This window comes from Sparus aurata, chromosome 24, assembly GCF_900880675.1.
Source record: "Sparus aurata chromosome 24, fSpaAur1.1, whole genome shotgun sequence".
Classification (NCBI taxonomy): Eukaryota; Metazoa; Chordata; class Actinopteri; order Spariformes; family Sparidae; genus Sparus; species Sparus aurata.
In genome coordinates, this window is record NC_044210.1 from 15,355,585 (window position 1) to 15,380,247 (window position 24,663).

General features: G+C 43.4%; 1 protein-coding gene across 10 annotated transcripts in view; it reads left to right on the forward strand.

Moving 5' to 3' along the window:
* The window catches only part of tns1a (tensin 1a), a 94,068-nt gene that overhangs the window by 53,794 nt on the left and 15,611 nt on the right, over window positions 1-24,663 (forward strand). For 8 of the 10 annotated variants that reach the window (XM_030409517.1, XM_030409519.1, XM_030409516.1 and 5 more), the window contains 13 exons: window positions 953-1,002; window positions 1,701-1,872; window positions 1,962-2,012; window positions 2,119-2,241; window positions 3,347-3,411; window positions 3,882-3,965; window positions 7,928-8,040; window positions 8,123-8,183; window positions 8,303-8,378; window positions 8,475-8,619; window positions 9,411-9,476; window positions 9,712-9,837; window positions 22,906-24,582. In XM_030409517.1, the coding sequence (XP_030265377.1) occupies window positions 953-1,002; window positions 1,701-1,872; window positions 1,962-2,012; window positions 2,119-2,241; window positions 3,347-3,411; window positions 3,882-3,965; window positions 7,928-8,040; window positions 8,123-8,183; window positions 8,303-8,378; window positions 8,475-8,619; window positions 9,411-9,476; window positions 9,712-9,837; window positions 22,906-24,582 (2,809 nt within the window). The remainder of the gene's footprint in view (window positions 1-952; window positions 1,003-1,700; window positions 1,873-1,961; window positions 2,013-2,118; window positions 2,242-3,346; window positions 3,412-3,881; window positions 3,966-7,927; window positions 8,041-8,122; window positions 8,184-8,302; window positions 8,379-8,474; window positions 8,620-9,410; window positions 9,477-9,711; window positions 9,838-22,905; window positions 24,583-24,663) is intronic. The other 2 variants (XM_030409522.1, XM_030409514.1) reach the window with 1 other exon arrangement.

Genomic DNA, 24,663 nt, shown 5'->3' on the forward strand with positions numbered 1-24,663 from the left:
AGCTCTGCATCTATTATGCAGCGTTTCCTCGACAGTACGGCGTATTTAGTAACAGTTTCTTTCCCTCTGCAGCTCCGTCGCAGTAAAACTACTTCCATCCTTCTCCTGTAAATAAGCAGATACGGGACAGGATAATTAAAGTGTGCGCTGAAGTCCTGACAAGACCCGAGTCAGGCTGCTTTACTCCCATGGATTGGGATTTGTTGTTCTCCTGCTTCCTCTTCTTCTTCTTCCTCTCTTGCTGTACTTCTTCTCTTTCTTGTTCTTTCTTTCCTTCCTTTCCTTGTGCATCCCTCTCACTTTTTCTCCCCCATCAGTCATTGTTCTTGTTTTCCCCTCTTTGTTGTTGTTCTTCTTCTTTATCTTCTTCTTAAATCCTCTCCTCCTGCTATAATTTCATCCCTTCTTTCTCCTTTTCCTCATCATCTTCTTTTTCGTCTTCTTCTTCTTCATCCCCTTTCTTCTTCTTCTTCTACTTCCCTTTATCGTCTTCTTCATCATCATCGTCCCCTTGTTGTTGTTGTTCTTCTTCATCCCCTTTCTTCTTCTTCTTCTTCTTTTCTTTTCTTTTTGTTTTCCTTAACCTTAACCCTATCAGTGACCTTCACTTTATTCTTCTTTGTCGTCTTCTTCTTCTTGTCCTTCTTCAGCACCTTCTTTTATTTGTCTGTCTGCTTACTTCTCTTCTTCTTCAAGACTTTCGTATTTCGTTGTTTTATTCTCCCTCCTCATCCTCTTCTTCCGCTCCTCATTATTCTCCTCCTTAACTACTTCTATCTGTTCCCCCTCCTCTTCGTCGTCTCTCCGAGACAGTTTCAGTTGCTTCTGTGATCTGACTTTTCCCCTAATAGGTCGTGTCAGATTGTAATTCAATTACATCATCATCATTACCAGATGGAGTTTGCTTATGAATCCGTTTCTCCCTTCCCTCTGTTGTGTGTTTGCTCTCCAGGGATCGACGAGGTCCTGCAAGAGTGTGGAGATAAGGCGAAAGCAGTCGAGGTAAGACACAGCGCTGTCGTTGATCAACCTCAACATAATCCTCAAGTTTTCTCCAAAAATGCAAAAAAACATGACACCTCTGACGGCAAAAAGGGACTTAAGACAAAAACTGAAATAAAGTCAGATACTTCTGTTGGGTAGTAACTCCCTAAATGCAATGTGATGAACATGAACATTATAAATGATTGTTTGTGCTGGATACTTCGGCGTTCATCCAGGAATGTAAATTGTCCTTCCACCCCTCTGTTGTCTGTTCTTCCTCATGCGGAGCTTTACTGTATGCTCACCGGCCAATAATCCAGATCACTGTTTGGCCGGTGAAGTGAATTGCATAATATCAGCAGAGGTCGTGTCAACAGTCGGTGAAGGATTGTAAATCTTTTCCTCTCCAAGAAATATAAGAGTGAGCTGCGGGAGTTTACATTTGATCAAGCGGATGCTTGTGATGAACTCTGTCGTTAGTCCCTGAGAGAAATCGGAGAGTTTAGCAATGTTCTCACAACGCGTGTGCAAAAGAAAAGACTCATAACATCTTGTGCAGATGATAATCCCTGGAAATTGGAATGCAGTGTGGAGCAAACCAACCTGGTGATCGTCGAGAAAGGGATGAGAGCTGTTTAGCTTTGCCGATGCTCAGTTTGATCTGCCGAGGTAGATTTGTACCAGATTAACAGCTCTCGCTCCTTCTGCCTCTCCAGGAGTCAGAGTGTGGTTCAGGCCATGGAGGAGAGCTATGAGGTGGACCTGGTCTACATCACAGAGAGGATGATCTCTGTCTGCTTCCCCGCAGCCGCCGAGGAACGCAGCTACCTAGCCAACCTCAAGGAGGTGGCGACGATGCTGCGGTCCAAACATGGCGAGAACTATCTGGTGAGAAACACCTTGAAATGACGCCAGGAAGTACGTATTACTTTTTTTTTTGCTGCGCCTCCTTTGCTGACAGTACTTCATGATTTCAGGTGCTCAACCTGAGCGAGCAGAGGGCTGAACTATCAAAGTTAAACCACAAGGTACAAACACCTCAGCAGATACATCTTTCAAGATATGAAAAACCAAAAACAAACCCTCCTTTAACCGGGTCCTTTCCCTTCTTTTGGTCCTGATAACCTCCCCCAGGTTCTGGAGTTTGGCTGGCCAGACCACCACGCACCAGCGCTGGACAAGATCTGCAGCATGTGCAAAGCCATCGACACGTGGCTGAACGGTGACTCGCGCAACGTAGTGGTTCTACACAACAAGGTAAAGCAGAGATGACTGGTACTAGCTGTTGTTATCCTATCCTCTGTCCCAATAATTTACCATTTATTTGATGTTATACAAAGGAATTTGAGTGTTTTGTCTCATTTGTTACAATTGTAAAATCAGATATGCACATATGGATGTGGAATCTGTTGGCAAGAGAGACGAATTTGGTTCAGAAAGTGTTGTGGTCCGTTAGTTATGTGCGAGTGGGCTTTGGTTGCATTTAGGTAAATGGTAAATGAATTGATGTCAAATGATTGGCTATCATTATGGTGATAGAGTTCGGGTTGCGGTAGGGTTTGGTTTGAGGTCAGGTTTGGGTTAGGATGGAAGGCAGGAAGGTTGAGGTTTGTCTTAGGTTGAGGGTTGGGGTTTGGATGAGGGTTAGGGTTGGTTTGGGTTTGGGGTTTGGGATAGGTTGGGGTAAGAACGCGGGGTTGGGGTTGGATTTGGTGGTGGGATTAGGGTTGGGTTAACACTGTCTGTTGATCCCAAGCTAAATCAATGTCATACGACAGCCAATGGATTCTGAGATTCAATATGTACAAAAAACCAAAGTGTTAAAACGAGAGGGGGTTACGGATCATTGTCCTTGTAACCTTTAGGCTACAAGAACTCCAGCGGACACTACATAATGTAGTTAAAAAATGTTTAAATTTAAATCTACAACATATGAATATGTGGTTTCTGACTTCTAAAACTCAGCATAAATCTTAAAGTTGATCGGTTCTTGCAGTTATAAACTTGTCTCGTTTAAACAAACATTACTACACAGTATTTGCCCAAAGCTGTACAGATGAAAAACAGAAAGAACAAACATTTGTCCCTGCTTTACTTGTTTCCCTTTAGAGTCTGACCGGTCACTTTAAATAAGCAGAGAGATCAAATAATATCTTATGTTATTTATGCTTCCAGCTTTTCAAACTTAATTCAAGTAGCTTACTGGCCAGTTCATCACATCTGAGGATTTGTTTGTTCGGCTCCCTTTCATGATTAATGCAAACTCTCTGATCCCTTTGAAATGATCCCTGTTTCAAAACAACTTTTTAATTATACGTCTTGAAAAAAATGTAACCAAGTTTGGTTTTTTTCTGTGTTACAGGGCAACCGAGGAAGAACAGGGGTGGTGGTGGCTGCGTACATGCACTACAGCAACATATCTGCAAGGTATCAAACATTTTGTGACCAGTATGTCTTTGTTACTTGTCATACTGAGTTTAAACAAAGACAATTTAGACTGTGCGTATTGTGAAAGAGTGATTTAGTCCGTTACATCTCCCCCTCACAAGGTTTTGTAAGGACAAGAGCATCTATCAATCACAAGTCAGGCCTCGAGGTCTGAGACTTGTGCAGCCTTGAAAATTAAACACCAATGTGATTATTATGGCAAAACACTCGGTCCTGGCAAGCTCATTTTTCTGGCCTCGCGAGAAGAAGCACTCCAGAAATGTCATCACTCTTCAATGCAACCAGATGTTAATAGGTGGGAAGGAGCCAGGAGGATTTAAAGCTGCTCTGTACACGATGAAGGCCAGGGGGTGATTCTAAATCACAAACTTCGGGGGGAAAAGTGCAGCTCCCCGGCAGTATGGTCATTGTTTGCATGTGATTAATATGTTGGTTGTTGTGTCACGCAGTGCTGACCAGGCGTTGGACAGGTTTGCCATGAGGCGCTTCTACGAGGACAAAGCACTTCCTGTGGGTCAGCCATCACAGAAAAGGTCAGTTATTACCTCACTTCCTGTTTGTTGATATCTGCTTGATGAGTCTGACCTTTTGCGAGAGCACTGTTGCTGAATTTTACTCCTGAACAGAGGCTGAAAACTGTCGCAGTAGTTTCTCATAAAACAGGGGAGAACAGAAGAAGAAATTTGCTAAACTTCGTCTCTTGTTAGCTGCCGTTGCTACGTCTGTGGAGCTTATTAGGAAACAAAGGGATTTACAACAGAGGTAGACAAAAGCAGGCATTTTATTTCTAGCAGCTGTTGAATTTGTTAGCGGAAATTATCACCCTTGCTAGCAGGTTTTATTAGCTGTAGCTCGCTTGCTAGTTAAGCTAACGGGAGCTTCATGTTTGAAAACATTGCTCCAGCTAACTTTTCAGTGTCAGAACTCTTGGAGCTAGTTTGCCTCGTTAGTACTGTTCTGCATAAAAAGAGGAAACTTCATGTTTTCTGGCTCATATTTTCAAACACTAGCTAACTGTTCACACTTTTAACATTAGCCATCTCGGCTAACAAGCTTGGCTGGATATGCTGGAGCGTAAACTTATCTAAATCAAACATAGCAGGACAAAGATGCTAACATTAGCCTTTAACATTTATAAATCATGTACATACATCTACAAAGGGGATTTGTTGGCTAGTTTTTTTTAACATAACCTTAATCCACAAATAGTAATCTACCAAGATTTTGACCTTGGGAGTCTCATTACCACTGGAGGGAATAAGCTAGTTCGCTGGACATGCCAGCAGAAAAAGAGAGTTCTCTAAAATATATTCCATTCAGTTGTGGTCTGATGTTTTAAGATTTTCATGATGACTAAAAAAGGGAAACTAACTCTTGTTTGAGAATGGTTTTCAGGGGTTTTTAATATATAATCAGAATAAGGGTGATTAATGAACATTCAACTGAAGAACTGACTAACAAGACAAAGATCCCCACCAAACTTTGTTTTTGGAAACATTTCACGTTGGAAATCCTCTCCTTTTTTTTCTCTTCTGTTTATCCGCTATTCAGCTTTAATTGGGATAATTGTGTGTGAACGTCACAGCACGGAATGTGTAATCTATCTTGTCCGTCCGAAAGATTCCACTGGTGTCCCTCGGGAGGCTTGGTGGCAGTTCATTCCTGTCTTGTTAGCATATCAGAGCATATTTTCCTCTAATTATTCCCCCACTTTTAGCATTGAGTGTTGTGAGATAATGTCCTTTCCGTGAACAGAGAGCAAAACAGCGGTGTAGATTCCAAAGCAGAGTGGCTCAAACCAATCGAGGGTGGTTTAAAGGTATTTAAACAATTTCTTACTGGATTGCAGCTCCCTCTAGGAGTGACACATCCTTCTTTAAGTCGTAAATCTTCTCCTAAAATATCATTAGCCCCCTCTGTGTTATTAGACAGTCGACTGCTGAAAGGCCTGCCCTCTCACCGTCTCTCGTCTTCACCTGCCGAGAGAGGAATCCTGATCTGAGCGCTTCTCGGAGAGGATGAGCAGGACAAAGGTTGCAGGGAATGAACGAAGAAATACAGGAAACAGCAGGGGACTTAACACCACTTCATTTCAGCTGGTGAATTAGACATCCAGCCATTCTCATAACAGGTCTATAGGCTTGCCCTCCGCCCCGCTGCTATTTCCTGCTTCGGATATAATTATCTCTGCCCCTGGAGTCTGCCAGTATTATGGTCTGGAATGTGTGACATTAACATCAAGAGTGGGAGATGAGCTGCTCGTGCTGTAAAAGCTTGTAAAAGTTTGGATTAAAGGTGTTACTCGTAGCATTTTGGCGTCATTAAACGATTATCATGTTGGATGGATAATGTCAGCCAAAAGCTACAGTACACAAAGTGATCCCTCGCTGAGAGGATTGGCCGCCTCTTATGTGCCTCAATAGGTCAGATTCAGGTGGAGAATGTGCTGAAGTGAATGATGGCACAAACAGGATGGATGCAGAGTTTCTTATTCTATATGAGACGCCATCTGCTTGTTTTTAAAGTTGCTCACAAGGAAATGTGAACAGAAACCTGGGCAAAATAAGGAATCGTTACTTGTCCTTCACACAAGTTTAAATAGTGCCAACATTAGGTATGACTTCTTGACAAAGTGTCTGGTTGATTGCCATCAAAGAATTGAAGAAACGTTTCTCATGAGGTGAGAAAGTTGAGGTTCGAATAAAAGAAAAGATGCCAAGATGGGTGATGGAGGGAGAGATTAAGATATGATGGTGATGCTTTTGGGACGTGTTTTCCTCTTGTATTATTTTGTCAATTTCATTAAGGAGTCAACCAATTGGAGGTGTCTAACAATATATAACAGAGAAAGACAAGCAAGAAGAGGTTTCCCAGAGTTCAGACGCTGGTAATCATGGAGTAAAACCTGCAGGATGGTGGAAACTCTCAGCTGAACCAACCGGAACAATCTTGAGGACATGGTGGTGATATGGAGATTGTGGTTGGGTAATCGCGGCATTGAGAGACAGACTGACAGGAGAGCTGATGACTGATCGGAAGCATATGCACTGTTTTTGGAAGGGAAAGTTTTTCTAGTTGGGACTTTGTTGTTGGTATCACCGCTCACACCATATATTTAAAACGAGCACACAAAGACAATCAAGGACAAGCAATTTCTTCAATGTAAATAAGTGAATTTCCTGAACCTAGAACATGATTACATCTCATATCACGCACACACACGCGCTGTAACTACAAGTCGTTTCCTCCTCTCAGCGCTGCTCTCGTGGCGTCCCCACTCAGTCTAATTGAATTAAAAGGAGGCTAAACCATCTGGCCACTGACAGCACAGCGAAGGAGGGGGGTGTCTGCATGTGGCGACCCCACGGTCAAGGTCACGGTTGGTACGATCATCATTATCATCATTAACAACCAGACCACACTAACTCAACAGACCCCCAACTGGCCTCTGCACACACCAATTCAGTTTGACATTTCCCTCCGCGGATAAAGGTTGTTTTATAGTCGCAGTGGAATTCAGTTCTGGCAGCTGTTGGAGATAAAGGTGAACCACACAGGATGAGGGTTTTTGTCTGCATGAATTTGGTGTGTAATCTTGCCAGAACGTCCTGAGAAGACGTAGTTGTTTAGACGATGGTGATCACAGAACCTATCATCAAGTTATTCAAAAATCTCATCATTTATTTGGCAAAGTGACTGAAATTCTGAGCACAAGTGATGCTGCCAATGGCCTGATTTCAAATGACCACCGTCGGTCTTGGAAAACCTTACTTTCATTAGTTTTATTCCCTTTACCCGCCTGCAAGTTGGCAGTTTTTTAAAGCCTTTGATAGATGGGTTAGGGTTAGGTTAGGGATAGAGATCACAGAAAAGATGGGTCATGAAAGACGGGGAATAGCATGAAACTGAGGTCGTTCATCAGATTGATTTTGGCGTTGTTGTGGTTCATGGTCGGCACCTTAATCACAAAACCGGATTGCTAAATCTTTGATAAACACTGTTGTCTTTTTACTTGTTCTGAAGCTCCTGTTGGTCAGATTGTGGATATATGACTCTTATTCCCAACTCATCAAATTCTGAGGCTCTCAGATTGCAAAACATTAGCATATGATGAGTCAACGGGAGCTTTAAGTTGGAGGTTTTTGAACCAGTTCAAGTTAAGGTTTTACAGCCAAGGATGTGTCATCAACAGATGGTGTTTCACATTGGACAAACCTGCTATATTTTGATTCCAGCAATAGGGACCAACTTTTCGGGATCCAAGCCCCCGAAATTTTTGTTTGAAATGCTCCAACGGTTCAAAGTTAGGTGCATCAACCATTCCTCGTTAGTGGAAAAGCCTCAAGTTTGACTGCCGTCTGTTGTGTCTTGTATCATTCTCTGTTAATACAAAATGAAATGAAGTACATTAAACACTAATCCTTGTTCAGCATCTCCTGCAAGACGGTCGGTTCATTAAAAAGACTTTAACAGACTTACTTTCCTTCCTCTGCAGGTATGTGCAATACTTCAACGGCCTCCTCTCTGGACACATAAAGATAAACAACAAGCCTCTGTTCCTGCATCACGTCATCATGCACGGCATTCCCAACTTTGAGTCCAAAGGTGGTGAGTATCTTCTTCAGCCAACACTTAGAACACTATCTTTTCTGCAAAATATTTTACTTTCCTTGTGTCTTTCCCCTCACAGGCTGCCGTCCTTTCCTGAAGATCTACCAGGCAATGCAACCAGTCTATACGTCAGGAATATAGTATGGACACTCTTATTCCAGTTTCAGTGTAGTTTGTGTGTGAATCCAGGGCAAAGATGATACTTAAGTGAATCCAGGTTTTCAATTTGAACAAGACATCACTGTTGTTATTCCTACAGCAATGTTCAAGGAGACAGCAACACCAGTATCTGCATCACAATCGAGCCCGGCCTGCTTCTGAAGGGAGACATCCTGGTAAGATTTTAGAAACTAATTGAACATGAGCAATATTGCTGGACTCAATTGATGTATTGATCTTTGAAGACCCGTCTCTCCCTCTCCTGTCCACAGTTGAAGTGTTACCACAAGCGCTTCAGAAACCCAACCAGAGATGTGGTGTTCAGGGTGCAGTTCCACACCTGCGCCATCCACGACCTCGGGGTGGTTTTCGGGAAAAACGAGCTGGATGATACCTTCAAAGGTAACAATCCTCCGGGTGGGTGTTGGTGCCTTTTATCATTGTGTGATTATAAGAATTAAAAAACTGTATTTAAAGCTCAGACAAGTTCAGATAAATGGATACAAACATTCCAGCAACAGTTTCTTTCTCTAAAAGTTGTCACTGCAGCAGTTTTGAGCTGGTTTTCACTGGGAATACTGGTTTCCAGTATGGAAAAGTTCTCTCTGTTACTTCCTGCTCTTCATATTTTTTATAGTAAACAGGGTCCTCTGGTGGTGAGGGCAAAAACTCAGCAGTCATTAGCAAACGACATGGAATTAAATTATCCCTGTGGTCGTTCAGTTACATTAACAGTTGCCGAGCGATTCAAGTATTCAGAATACTTTTTTGGCCATGTTTGTGGATTTTAATACTAAGACTACAAACAAATGTTGAGCCAGGAGAGAAGAGGAGAGGAACACTTGAACATAGAAGCATATTTTTAGGCCTGTGAACAAGTGTTTTTTGCAGTAAACTACTTTTTCTAAGCAGCTTTCCTTAGCCAAACCTGATTTCTCCGTCCAGTAGCTTTGCTGTAGCTGAACTTCTTCCTGTGTGTTGTAGTTGGAAGTTTGAAGTAAAATAAATTGAATCAGCATGAAACATGTTAACCAGTCCAGTTTTGCAATATTGTTTTTTGCACTTGTTTATATTCAAAATGAATACAAATTCATGTATTTAAATGTGTTTTTTGGAAGTTTGTTGAGCTGAAATCAAAGTGTGATCTGTGATTGTCACCGTAATGTGTCCATCATTTTACAAAGTCTTTACACCATGTGTGTCTACAGATGAGAGGTTCCCAGAATACGGGAAGGTGGAGTTTGTTTTCTCATATGGGCCGGAAAAAATCAGAGGTAAACTCCTAAATGTACAGTATATGTGTGTGAAAATGGATATATTCAGTGTCAAACCTGATGTATTGGCAACCATGACAATTTTCTGAACAGTAGCAATGAGATTTTTATCTATTAGTCGATCTATTCTGTTGGCGTAAATTCCAACATTATGGACATTTGCATTTGGAATGACACTGCTGATATGACGCTCAGTTGGGGGACTCCATTACCCATCATGCCATGTGCTCCTCAGGCCTGGGCCACCTGGAGAACGGGCCGAGCGTTTCTGTGGACTACAACACCCAGGACCACCTGATCCGCTGGGACTCGTACGAGAGCTTCAACCAGCGCTGTGAGGATGCCGTGGACGGCGAGCACGGTATGTCCACACAGTGTGATGGATGGGTTGTCTCCACTCATCCACAGTTACTGATAGATACTGTCAGACTCACATGCTGTCCAATTTTAGTTGGAAGAAGAAGTCAAAAGAATCACTGCACATAAATGAAAGTTGTCTGTCGCCACCACAAGTTGAGATCTCTCTCTGCATTGAAGACAAGTCTTTTTCCTTGTCGCTCACCTCTCCACCTCTCAACCCAACATCTCTGAGCTGCCCATGCATGCCCCCAAACCCTCCTTCCTAGTCCCCCTCCCCCCCGAGGCCTGTCAATTAGTCCTTTAAATAGCCGCTGCAGAAATAGGGGGGCGTCAGTCACCCTGCTACTGGCTACCCCCCTCTCCAGGGGGGTTGTAACCTGAGAAGCCCCCAACCGGCAAGTCCCACAAACCCACCTCCATCCACTCCTAGATCCTGCTTCTGTACCAGGAGTTCAGGAATTTGAAATCTGGGCACCCTGTATCATGTCTCCTACCTATTCAGTTATCCTCAGACATGTCAGTGCAAGGAATCAAAGCCAAATACCCAAAATATAGAATGTCTAGTTCATTGCAGCTGCCGTCAGGGGTTTTGTTGCTGCTAACTTGGTTGGAAATGGTCCCGGTGGCTCGTCATATCCTGAAGTTTTGGGAAAAACATCCAGTTTTGTTGCCACCAACACAGCTGGAAACCGTCAAAAAATGTCAAAAATGTCCAGTTTTGTTGCCACTAACACGGCTGGAAACCTTCCTGACGTCCCATCAAAAATATCTGGAAACTGTCCCGACATCTTGTGAAAAACATCCAGTGCTGTTGCCACAAACACAGCTGGATATTGGCGGGACGCCTCTTCAAAAGCGTCTGGTTTCGCTGCCACTAACGCCGCCTGGAAACTCTCCAAAAGCCTTTAAATCTGGCCTCTGGGCTGTTTCTACCATTTGTCACTGATTTTGAGAAGTTATGCAGAAAGAAATCAGTTGCAGAGGAGGCAGAAACGTTACAAAGTCAAGTAGCATTTGGACTTTCTTTATATTCGGCTATTATTACCATAGTTTGTCTCTGAATGAGTAAATGCGATCAGTAAGCAATCATTACAGGATCATTTGTCAAACGAGCATTGATGACTTCATAAAGTATCCTGTCTCAGACTTTTTAAGACTGTTTCCCTCTCAGTGATGATGAGATGCATTATTACTGCTGTTAATCTGAGACAACAGGAGGACGCACTCACCCTCCGTTGAGTCAGAACTTGGCAGCCATCGCACGGCTGCTGCATCCACTTTTTATATATGGGATCTTTTTCTCTCTCTCTCTCTCTCTCTCTCTTTTTTTTTTTTTTTTACGGCTTTGCAAAGACCCATTTCATTTTTATGAACATCCCCCGAGAACCGTTGCGGTAATTGCTGTGTTGCAAGAAGGTCAGCGGGAATCGCCAGGATTGCAAGTTTGATCCTAATTGAATTGGCGGCGGTCGGCGTTCTCAGCACTCAGCAGAAAGAAAAGCTCTCGGCCAGTTTGTTCATTTCTCTAATTGCGGCCGTCGCTCTTGCACTTGGACGTGAGAATCTGAGCGTTTCGGGGGAAGCCCGTGCGGGAACACAGTCTCTGTTTTTATGAGGCGGGAACAGACGACGAATAAAGCAGATTTTACTTGTATTAAGAAGATCGCCAGAAAGAGATTCAGCAAAATAACCATCAGCAGAAGTTTTATTACGGCAAAAAATACTTACGTTGTTGTCGTTGATGTGAATAAACTGCGAAAAACTGGGAAAAAAGATATGCATTAAAGATTATTAATAGGCAGTGAGAGAATGTTAATCAGGTGTCAAATACACATTTGGGCGATGCCACATGAATGACGCCGATAAGCCCGATGACGGAGTGCCCTATTTTTACCCGCGGCGGTACAGTGGACACTAATCACTCATCAGGTATCATTTGGGGAATCCAGACTTGTTTATTTGTCTGGGTGTTAAACAAATGATTCATCCTCCGGGGGCTCGGGGGCAACTCATCCTGACGCCGTTTTTAACAGAGTCCGGCGACCTTGGAAACCCCGTCGAGAGGACTCAGCGAAAGATGGGTGTCTTAAAAGGGTCGGCGGGATTAGGCGGCTTAGAGTTGTGTGCATTTCATACTCACGGGGAACGCGAGGAGAGGCGTCCTTAGCTTTCTTTAACAGGAGGTATTTGGGTTGAGTGTTGCACTTAGGCAGTCGCCGAGGTGTGAGTGCGAAGGTTTGTCCAGCTGTTATACAGTATTTTTGCACTATACGGGCGTCTGTTTATGCCCATAAACCTACACATTTGTTCAGGTCTTTCACGTTTTTTTATTTTTACGTGGTATGTTTAAGTGTGCGTGAGTGTGTGTGAAGCGCACCTTGTGTTTGTTGGCTCGCCTTTGCTCCACTAATAGCCCCGCTGTGTGGTGGCAGCTGTCGACCCCGGAGGTCAAAGCAGTCAGAAGGCCACCGTTGGGGCCAGCGAGCAGCCAAAGAGCAACGACAAACCTGCGTTTTTTTAAAGAAATGACGCACGGATCATTTTGGAATCGACACAATGTCCATTTTTTCTGAATTCCTAAAGCTTCATGGCACAAAATGGCATTGTTCTTTCTAAAACGTCACAGTGGACGATTATGAATATCACTTCTAGCTGTTTTGTTGATTTAAAGCAAGAAACTAAACATTTGATGAGATGCCAAGGATGAAGGTCGGAGGATATTTTGCCCAATTTGAAAAAACAGCCACACTAACAACATAACTTTGTGCGAGAATGGAAAGAGCTCAACTGTTTGTGGTCCTTAACCCAAAAGTATAACGATTGAAAACACTAAAACTGAATGCTTGTGTTCACAAATGCTTCCTGCAGCATCTTCAGCACATCAAGCAGATGTTCTGTAATGTTTCCAATTTGACAAAAAGTCATAAAAAGTACTAAAGCGACCACTTAAACTCAAATACTCTCACGTATATTTCATTACAAGGCTACGAGCTGCTATATTGAATGAAGTGCGCGTTCAAGGAATATAATGTTCTCTTGAGAACGACCACTAAACGTAGTGTTTCGCCACAGGAGAATAAGTGTGTGTGTTCCAGTGTGTGTGGTGTACAGTAGGGCAGCGGGCCCAGTCTTCCTTGTTTACCGCCCACCTCCCATATTTGGCTGGGGCTGAGCCCTGAAACATGTCTGGAATAGCTGGATAGAGGCAGACAGAGCGACAGAGATAGAGAGGCAGGCGCAGAGAGGCAGAGAGGAGCAGAGACGACCAGACTTCTGCCAAAGCGTAGAGGTTTTTTTTTGTATGTTGGTGAAGTTTGAATGAAAGAGAAAGGGAACGGACGGAGAGATTACGGAATGAAGTAAAATCGAAAGGGAGACGGAGAGCAACTAAACAGCACTGGTTGGTGAGTCCTTCAGATTACTAATGGTAACCTTCCTTACAAAATAAAAACATGTTCATTTCAAATATCCATGTGTGAACGCCTCCAGCATGCAGTAAATTCAGGTTTTATTAAATTGTGCTAAAAATATGGCAGTTGTCAAATGGTTTCTTGGCAAAATGATGCAGGTTTTGCCCTCTAAAACGTCCCTCCGTCCATACGAAACGACAAGACTTTTTGTTCACTTGGTCCCACACACAAGAGTCTGTTTGTCTGTTTATTACGTTTCCATGTCAACACTGTTGCATCCTGTGTGTTTGGCACCTATATGGCATAAAATGAGTCATGCAGCGAGCAATTTGTGTGCGGAACATTTTATGAGCGGGCTGCAATTTGGGTACACCAAAACTATTAGGGAGCTTTGGTTGGTAACTTCGTGTGAGCTCCAGAGAGCTCGAACTGGGACAAGAGTACATGTTGGAAGGTTTCCTGGAGACAGTATTTGAAAGGCTGCAACTTTAAGTTTGTTGGTGTATTGATATGTGTATATATTTTACGTATTTGTGTCTGTTTCTCTGTGGTTGCTGCAAGACAACATAAGGGAACACTTGAAAATATGAGATATCCTTGTAATAGAGGGAACTTCTGGTAGAAACAACCTCGAAACAAGCATCTTGAAGGTCCAATTTGCAAGAAAGTTGATTTTGCAGGGGTGATTGTACATCTGGTCAACCACCATCCAAAAGCATCTGTATTTGACAAGTTGGCAAACCCAAAGAATTCAAATTTGATGAGTTTGGAGCCCAAGGCGTCATTGGGAATGTGGCTCAATACTCAATTTTCTATCAAACTGGATCTTTAAGTTGATGTCTGAGAAAAGATTTACTCCAGTTCAATTACATCACTAGTTGATGCATTTCCAAATCAAGATCTCGGTGTCCAGCCGTCATTGTGAAAAAAACGACGTGTTTATAACTCTTCGTAAAAGGGACATTTGTCTGAAGTCTGCAGAAATGGGGCGAGCGGTCAGGTATTTCCAGTGCACCTTGTGTGTGTCTTGCACAAGCACATCATGCTTCTAGTTAGACGTCGTGCTGACAGCACAGTGAGCTGCAGCAGCAGGTTCAAATCCCAGCCGTGGAAACCCCGCTGAGCCAGTCCTCATCTCTTAATGCCTCCTTTCTCCTACTGTCTGTCGAGATGTCTACATATGGATTTATCTCTGTCTCCTAAGGCCTGTTGGCTGCTCTGCCTTTGTCTTTTTCTATGAGCGCCTTATTGATTTCAGTTAACTCAACCTCATTTGTACTTCTCTAAAAGTGTCTGTCAAACTTCTTCTGAAAAACTGTGAGAGGAAATAAGTTCGAGTGACTGTTTTGTTGACTTTGTTCTTCCAAAGTTGCCCGGGAATTTATTCGTAAGAAATACAAATTTGTCATTAATACAGCTGTTAATATCCGAATGCGTTGGATTGTTACTGTAACTGTTGAACACTTAGATTGAAGCACAGCACTTACAGTAGGTAAAAGGTTGTCGTCTCTGAGAGTTGTGACACCCTAAAGCTCTCAAAGAGACGGAGTTGACAGACGGACATCTAGGTTGAAAGCTGGCAGACAAACTTTTATGACAGCTACTAATCCTCTCTTGAAAGACAGATGCACAGATAACCAAGCCGCCAGTCAGGAGACAGCCAGACGTGGAGACAGAGGCAGACACTCAGGCCAGAGAGTTCGCCTGACGTGATCCTGCCGAGGCGATTTTATGACACACTGGTGGTGTAATCTTGGTCTTGTTCATAAGCAAAAGATGCCAACTCGACCCCCTGAGGTTTTGAGCTGATATCAAACTGATATTTTCGGGCTCAAGCACACGTTTGGTTCCAATATACGGCTCTTTTAACCATGTACTTGACGAATTACGTTTGAGAAAATATGGACTGTTGAACCCATAATCAGTGCATTAGTTTGAGGCGCATTTGATATCAGATTGTAAAGATTTCGACGGATGAAGAAGACGACACCTTATCTAATATATCGATATCTAATAAAGGTTCCTTTTCTTGAAAACAAAGACAATCTTTTTTATTTAGAAGAGGATCCCAGAATCACTCATGGTGCCTATTCAGTCCAATGAGAGTTTGTCGCCAGGCGCATATACCAACAAAGTTTCTAGCTACTGGATTTAGTTCCTGGTTATGTGGCCAGTGAGTGTCCTGGTCCGTCAGTGCCAACAAGGCTACCTTCCCGTCAATATGTAATAATTCTCAATAAGTTAGCAGTTAGGATCAGGGTTCAGATAGGACAACATCTTGGTCCAGGTGCAGGTCCGCCTTTAGGTAAGTTAAGGGGAATAGAGAAGGATGCTAGCTCAAAAGTTGGGCTCAATTTTGATAATTCCCTCTTAAATCACAGACTGGTTGCAGGGGAATTTTTCGCTGTAATAACGTGAGTGGCCTATAGTGGCGTTGCCGTATCCAGTCCTAAATAATATATTCATGAGTTACGTGCCCGTTGCAGTCTTCTTCTTCCTCGCTTTTGTTGGCACGCTGCTACATTTCTTTTTACATTAACACCATCCAACTCTTTAGCACCACTAGTGGTCAAAAGCTCCAAAGGGTGCCTTTAACCTTTTAAAGTGATTTTGCAAATTAAATATTCTTATCACTATATATCAAATTATATTAGCTGAATTCTGTCTCCTGTCATCAATTCAGCGCAGACAATAATTCTAACCTCACCAAAAATCTATTGCAAACTCAACCCAGCTGAAGATCTGATATGACAGAGAGAAAGGGGGGCGACATGAATCAGACGCGGAGTGTAGCTGGATGTCAGTCAGACATGGAGACAGTCAGACAGATCGCTTTTTATGACAGTCGCTCGGATGACAGACAGGCGGATGGATGACATCATCCTGAAAGCAATCTAGGGGACCGACACTGATACAGTCACGTCACGTTACCTCAAACGGTGACAGCTGGACACTGGGTGATGGATGGACTCAGAGGCAGACATGGCAAATATAAAACCGCGACAGTTTTCCTTGTGCCAGTCACTGATACACCAACCATGACACCTTTTTCACTGATGGACTGTCACATCATCCCTTATGAGGATGTCTTTCTTACTCTTTCATGCACTGCTGCAAAACGCGTCCAACCTGAGACGCCTGTTTTCAGCCTTGACATATATCTTTGTATGACGTGAGAAATATGTCTTTTGTTGTTTTTTTTGTTGAGAAACAAATGGAAAAGAAATGTATTTGTGCTGGATGAAAAAAACTGTTTCAGTAATAGGAAGCTTTTAAGACCAAGTGCTGAAATGAGCGGCTTAACGAGGGTATTTTTGCAGTATCCCTCACAGGTCTTTAAGACTAGTCAGTCAGTTGTCAGTCAAGCCCAGTCACCCACTGCTGGCACGCAGACAGTCAGGCGTAACAGTGATCTGAAAGCTGTGAAGGTGAATGTCGCATCCTGCTGCGAGATACCCGATGGCTCGCTGACAGAGCCATGCCTGCCACTGCATGTCAGTGTGTATAATTGTACGTCTAACAGTCTCCAACCAGCTCAAAGATGTCGTTCCACATGATGAAAGGGCAGTTTGCAGCAGAAACGCACAAAGCCACAACAAGATAAAGTTACCTTGGCTCACACTGGGAAACATATCCATCTGAACCTGTTTAAATCTCACTGATGGTTAAACCTTTTCCCTTGAGATCATTTGAAAAGAAGGAAGTTGAGTGAGTTACTTTGATGTGATGTCAAAAGTCCAAACAAGCATTTATTGGTCGATCAAGAGTTTGTCAAAATTTTAACTACAGCAAAAAAACATCATTAGAACTCGTTACATCCAATAAATCTTCCACTTTATTCTTAATGTATCTTCTTTTACTCTGCGTCTTCCAAGAACATTCTTAATGTTATCTGAAGTCTTGATTTATCTGCACCATTCTCATCCTGTTCCTTCAAGTTCAAGTTTAGCATTGTTTTGGTTTGTCTTTAACGAGCCGTGGAGAACAAATGGTTCTTTTCATCCTTGCCCTCTTCACCCTCTATAAAACAGGGTGCCTCACTTTTCCAAACCTCAGCGTTTTACAGCTCTCTTGCCCACCCAGTTTCCCCCTAACCCATGGACCTTCTTCCAACTCCCAAAAGACCTTTCTGGCATGGGTCAACCCTCCAACTCTAAATAGCCCTTACTGTAGATGTCATGTGTGCATGTGTGTGCAAATATGCATTTATACATTTACAAGAAATCATACACCGTATCCAATGAAACGATCATTTCCAACGTCAATGAGAGACACCATAGGACCACCGCTGAATTATGTGTAAACGTTACGGTATGTTTCTATATTTATATGTGTCTGCATTTTGTAAAAATGAGGTTGGCCCTTTAAATATTTTATAAGGTCATCGTGTCCTCTATAAGGGTGGCAAGCCCGTCATGAAGTTTCCACCAGCCTTGGAAACTAGCAGCCAATAAGATGATCTAAAGGAAAAACACACCCAAAAAAAGGAATTTAGGATAAATAGGTGTCAGTTCCAGAATGCCAAGACTTTAGAAGTTACTGTGACATAATATGAGATGAATTGGTGAAAATATCTTTTACAATGGATATTGCCAAGAATTAAAGAACCAAATTGTGAGAAAGTAGATTTTTGAGTCTCATTCCCAACTTTGACTAACCTGACCTACAATACCAAAGTGTCAGTGAGACTCAAAAATCATCTTTTTTTACAAAGCAGACCTTTAAGATGTTGTCATAACATGTAAAATAGTATCATTTAGCAAACAAATCCAAAGTATGAACTTGTAAGGAAAGCAGAAGTGGCTCAAGAACAGGGCCCTGAGGAACCCCTTTACGTAATCCCTGGGGAAATCAGCATTAGTAGTTTTGGTCCATATAGTTCCAAATTAGGAAATATCAGTCAGTATTTGACGAGCTGGGAATGACACAACTTGTGGACCTCAAAGTTAGAATAAATTACTAAAAAGATAAAGTTATTTTGGTTGGTTAAACCTGTGCAATTAAAGGATTGTGAAACGCCTAATGTGTTTTCTACCTCCTCGGTTGTGATTCTTGTCCCACTTCTGACCACATGCATCAGTCCTAAACTTACACAGTTTCATTCACCAAGAACCCAGGGACTAATTTATAATGTATGTGTACACGGAAAACATTCAGCTACAGTGTCCAGCATGTTCTCACTACTTTACAGGTGTGTCGACAACGTGTTTGTTAATCTCTAATGTAATAACTATGTATATAATCCACATCCCATGCGGTGCATTTGGCGAAGCAATAACAGTGGTTGTAGCACATTGTCTATTTATAATAAACCATTGGCCACAGGTGTTTAAATGGGTTTTTAATGGCCTCCAAGGCTGCGATGTGGCAATGAAACACTCAAGTGAACACTTAAGAGGATATAGCCAAGAGGCAGGTGCTGTGTTTGTGTGCAGCGCTGTATGAGCAATGCCTCTGGCACTTTCACGAGAGAGGAAAGAACCTGTCACATGAGAGAATACAGAGAATGGACAGGTGTGTGTGTCAGAGAGACTTATATAAGTTCTGAATCAATTGAAGGGTCATTTTAGGATGCTAAATTTAGTTTTCTCATTAGTACTTTATGAGCAAAATTCTCTTTTACTGAATATGTGAAAGAGTGGTGGTGAATGCGGCTTGGTCCTCAGAGAGGGTGGCATGTTACACTCATTTACCGCAGTAGGAAACAAATTGTTAGCCATTTGTGTTAGCCAAGCCTCTGTGACTCAGCCGATCTAATTTGAGGTCTTCTGCAGCTATTTATTGACATAAGAAGAAAGCTATTTGTTCTATTCAGATGGTGAGCCGCTTGTTTGTGCCATGCAGAATGATAATGACTGGTTTTGTCATGATGCATGGATCATATCTGAATCACTGTGTCAGATCTAAGATATGTATTATTTTGATCATCAACCATATAGCAATAACTTGTTGGACCCATTTCCATCCTCATGGCAGCGTTACATCATGTACCATTATACCATAATAGCCTTATAATTTGACAGTATTGCTCAAACTGTTTTGATGGTAATAAATGTTCAAGGAAGCTCAGACAGCTGATAAACGCCAACCATAATAAAACAAGAAACAACCAAATTCACTTAATGCTTTCACAAGGTATCCATATTGGCACTGCGTTGTGTTTAGCAACCAGCAGATATCCAGTTGTTTATCCGGTTTCCATGGAAATGTAGATGTTTGGAGCACTTGACCGACAAAAGCTCCAGAACAGCTACTGAGTGGACTTTAAGTGAGATGGCAAGAAGTAACTTGGCAAGTAAGAAAAGACTCAGTTTTCATCTAAAATGAAGTGCTAGCTTTAAATCTGTCTAAAACTGTTACATATATGGGCCAGCCCAGTAGCTCAATTGTTAGCATCTGCACCATGAGTTTGAGTCCAACCTCTCGTCCTTTTCTGCATTTCATCCCATCTCTCTTTCCTCTTTCCTGTCAAATTTATAGCTGTCCTATCAAACAAAGGCACAAAAACTTACTTGCAGCATATTTCTATTACAGTATATCAAATAAAAAGATCCATTTTTGACACCTGAAGCATCATATTTTATTAATAATTTATTGTTTGTGTGCATCCTGCATTTTCGCACTCATCTCTGTAGTCCTTCATGTCCAGGATTAACTGAAATAGCGCCTCCTGAAGCTGCTAGGGATTCAGTGACTTGCTCAAGGACACTTCAGCAGGTCAGATTTTTTGCAGACAAGCACGTTTCTCCCAGCATACACACATGCCATGAGTGTGGGGCAAATGTAAAGGTTGTGACCTTGCAAGTTCCCGTCATGCCCAGCGTTGTTTTGCACTTCCGTCCTTTACTAAGTCAAGAGGATTGTGCCAAACTGACAGGCCTCTCTTTAAGGAGGTGAGAGTCACTCCGGAGAGATTCACACTTGACCTGTGAGTCAGCCACCCCTGTGGCATTTCTGTTTCAACTTTATCCTGTCGGCATACCTTGACAAAACTTCATTTTTTTCCTGATTTGAATGATTTGGATTTGGAAGATCAGCTTAAGATTGGATTTGTGGGTTCCTTTGGTCGGTGATTCAGTGGAGACTATTAAGGCAACATCCCTAGCAACAGCACCAAATCAACAAATATTAAATAAATCAAAATGTTCCCTGTTACCATACCGCAGCAATGTCGAAGGGCCTCTTACCCCAAAAAATGTTGCTTTTCGCATTTTTCAGTCCGTCTGTTTCTTTCTTTCCTCGATGAGCCATGACATGCCAAATAACAGCGTTCGCTCTCCTGATTTAACCTCAGGATGGGGTTAACCAGCAGCTGGAAAAAGTGTTACCCTGGCAAACTTGAGTCGTTTTTGTCAATGAAAGATCATCTTTTATGGACTGGAACAAGGGTATTCCCTATTCTCTGAAAGGTGAGCGCGAAAGAGAGAGTCAAAGACGGATGGAGCTCAGCTGGTGGAAAATTTAAAACCACAGTTCTGTGAAAAGTTTTGAAATACTGTAGATTAACTAAAAACTAAGGCCTTTGGGGATTTATGCCATGTAGTGAGAGCTTTCTCTGGAAAAAGATTAAACTTTGCCTTGTACGACTTTCAGACACTAATGGGAAGGGTTATCCTGAGTAAGGGGATCCCCTCTGATGACATCACCAGGCAAGAGGGCTACTGTCCCGGGCAGACAGATGGTGTGGGAGTTATAGTTTATTTGTGACGACGCTGCTTCACGTGCAGCTGGGAAGTAGTGGTGGTGTTGGTGGTGGTGGAGTCCCTCCCCCGCTGCCGGGAACAGTCAAAGATCATCCCAGATTGCCAGCTCACCCCTTTGGGCAGCCTCAGTGGTACGGCCCTGCCTCGCTCCAGCAGAACACATGTTGTGTGATGAGGGGACATGAATCAGAGAGGACAGAGAGAGTGAAAGAAGAAGCTCAGAAGCAGAAAGTTCAGTCACTGAGAGGCAACTGAAGGACGATGTATAGACTCAAGTTTGGCTTTTTGATTTCTATATAACTGGCTGAAAACGAGGGAATATTCCATCCTTTCTTGATCGTTTTGGGAAGAATGAAGTAATAATACAGGTAAGAAGGATGTTTGATGCCATTAGGTAGAAATATAATTATGATTTGACAAATTTTAAGAATGAAATAGAATGAAAGTTGTTCAGAAATCAAATATCCAGATTTGAAGAACGCCTTCTTTATATTGTCTTCAAAATAATCATATTTTTGAAAATGTAAATTAGACCTTTGTCTCAAATTTCTAACTTCTCCCAAAGTAAACCAAAATGAAGCACTAAACCACTGCATTCACTCCTGTAACGTTAATCCCCGTGTCATCATTAAAAACAAACCACAGGAACAAACTGTGTTTACAACTTCCTCGCCTGCCCTCCCATTCCTGCTGCTACTGTGCCTGTGAGTTGTTGTTGACATGGGTTTTGAAATAGCTGCGGTCCGAGTGATCCGCCATCTGTCCCCCGGGGTTCGCTCAATTTGGAACATCCCACATATGAGCCAGCCACGGTGGTCATGTATATGTCGTGTATCCCTTTGCAAATGAATATCGGATCCGGGAAGCCAGCATTGGTGTATTATTTTCTTCTTGTAAGCATACAGTAAGTGTTGCCACAGAATGAGCTGTTGCACGTGTGATTGTTGTGTCTTTGGAAGTTTGGAGTAGTACCTTGGGTTATAATGGAGGCACATATTGTATCCCCCATTGTGTGAATTACAGTATCGGACTTGACTTCTGTTTATGTCTTTTTTCCACATAGTTACATAGTAACATTTTGGGGTATTTTATCACCATGCTTGCACCTGAATTTCTAAAAAAGAACACGTTCCTGAGCTGTTCGTCCAAGGAATATCAATTAGTTTTAATGTTTTTGATTGCTAATGCCAGGAAGGGGCGGTATGTGTCCAAAAGTCTTTTAACATTTACAGACTGTTTTGAAAGTTTTCTTGTTTTGAAAGGTGAAGTTTATTCTTTCGTTTGAAGCGCAACCCCGCCAAAATAATTTCTTCCATTTTAAAAAAAATAATGCCCATATGCCGCAAACTAAAAAAAACACAAAAAAAAAACAGACCATATTTTGATAAGGACACATTCCTGTGAAAGAATCTTGTCAAAACTTTGATTGTGTAACTTCCAGGCACTCAGTCTGACTTTGCCGGCATGATTCAGCAGCCAGAAATCAACTTTAGGAAGACAGCTTGTCCTCTCTCAGTCCAGCTCTGGGCTTTCAAACTGGCAGTGCTGCTCCTCTCTTCGGCTCACACAGACCAGCTGTTTCAGTGTCTTGGACAGGACCCACCCTGGTTCACGTCAGACCATGTGGGTCTGCACTGACGCAACGTGACAGGAGCTTTAGCCATGCAAATTGGCTATTAATAGAGTTGGAAGGAGCTGTGTTGCTGGTGGCTGGGCTATAGGCTGCACCTCAGGGTAAAAGAAAAACGGGTGCAGAGGGGGGTCAGTGTGCTGGTGGTGTGAGTGATCCTGTCCCGTGCAAATGGGATTTGATAATTGGAAACCAGTCTTTGTGGTTAGGGTTAGGGTTTTGTCTCATCTGCCACGCAAAAAAGAAAAACACATCCATTTTATTTCCGTATGAACTGCATAAAAACATGAGACTAATTTAAAAATGTCTCTTTGTATCTGTTTCAGATGTTGGTCACACCCAGGGTCCCCTTGATGGAAGCCTTTATGCTCGAGTCCGCAAGAAAGACTCCCTGGAAGGAGTTGTCACCATCAATGGCCTCCCAGTCCATGAAAACCCCTTGACAAATGCCGAGAACCCATTGAGACATCCCAACCACCCCCTTCAAACCACTGACCAGACCCTTCCTGTGACAGGCCACGCCTCCCTCCCTGCCGTTGACCACACCCTCTCTGTGAGCAGCGACTCCGGGAACTCGACTGCATCCATCAAGACTGATCGTACTGATGAGCACAGCCAGTCCTTACAGAGTGCTGTGAACCACAACAACCCAGCAGCGACCCACCCGCCACTCAGCCCACAGGAGAAGAGAGAGCTCGACCAGCTTCTGAGTGGCCTCGAGGCACCAACCCGACAAGCCTACCTGTCCACGTCCACAAGTCCAGGAGGAGGTGTCCGACACCTGGTCCCAGCGCAAGTGCATGTCAACGGGGGCCACACAAGGCTGGTTGGCGCCCCTTCAACAGAGGAGCGAGAGACAGATATTCTTGACGACGAACTGCCCAACAGTCAAGAGGGCAACAGTGTGGACAGCTTAGGCACACTTTCATCCCTGGAGGGCCAGGCAACACCAGGTGACTTCTACCAATCACAGGCGCCCATAAGTAGGCAGAACGACGGTCCTTACCTTGAGAGAGGTGTTCTTGGAGACAAGTTGAGCGGGATGCCCGTGCATGGAGTACGAACTCCCACGGTGATGCAAGAGATGTCTGTGGACTCTGCATCACCACAGGGGGGATACAACAACTACCAGAACGGAGCAGGGATGTACCGGTCACAGTCTTTTGGGAATCCCCCAAACAGCAGCCCTGAGACCAACCCTAAACTGATGCCCAGGGCTCCGGAGAGGAGCACCAGTAGCCGGGAGGCTGTTCAAAGAGGCCTCAATAACTGGCACCAGTACAGCCTCCCAGATGATCCGTTCGGCCCTCCTCTTCAGTCAACCCATAGCTTGCCCCACTTCCCAACCTCAGCCTCCCAGCGGGACATCGAGCAGTCCATCGAGGCACTCAACATGCTCATGCTTGACCTGGACCCGATCAACTCCCACATGTCCAAGTCCCACAGTGCACCTCCCGGGGAGAACAGCCTCAATTCATCCCAGGTGCCCTTCTCCCAGACCCTTGCAAGACCCTCTTACCAAGCAGACTCTGCCATCCACGGTTACAATAACTCCGGGTCTGTCAACAACTCCCTTCATCAGCCCATGCGGCCGGCTGGGAGAGTCTCAGCACTGCCCAATCAGAGCCCCGTTATGGAGTCCCCGGTGTATTCTCCCCAGAGGACCAACACCGGCTACCAACACCAAAACACCACCCCGACACATACCCCAGAGCCCTACCTCCACACACGCCAAGCAGCCCACCACTACCCCAACGACCCCTCCTCTAATTACAACCAGCAGGTGCCAGGGAAGCCTGTGAACTCGTACCCAGGCAGTGGGGTTTCCCACTCCCCGGATCTGCAGGGTTCGTCTCCCTATCAAGGCTACAGTGCCTCTTCCTCTCCTCTCCCCGCACTCACCCCACAGCCCAAGGATACATCTTCTTCATCTTTGACTAGAGAACAAGATGCAGAGGAGGAAACGCTTAATTTGGAAGGACTGGTGGCTCACCGTATCGCCGGTAAGGCTCTGAGTTATTGTCTGAAGTAACTAAAAGAATGAAGGCAAGAAGGGTTGAGTGAATTTCCAGTTTTCCAGTCAT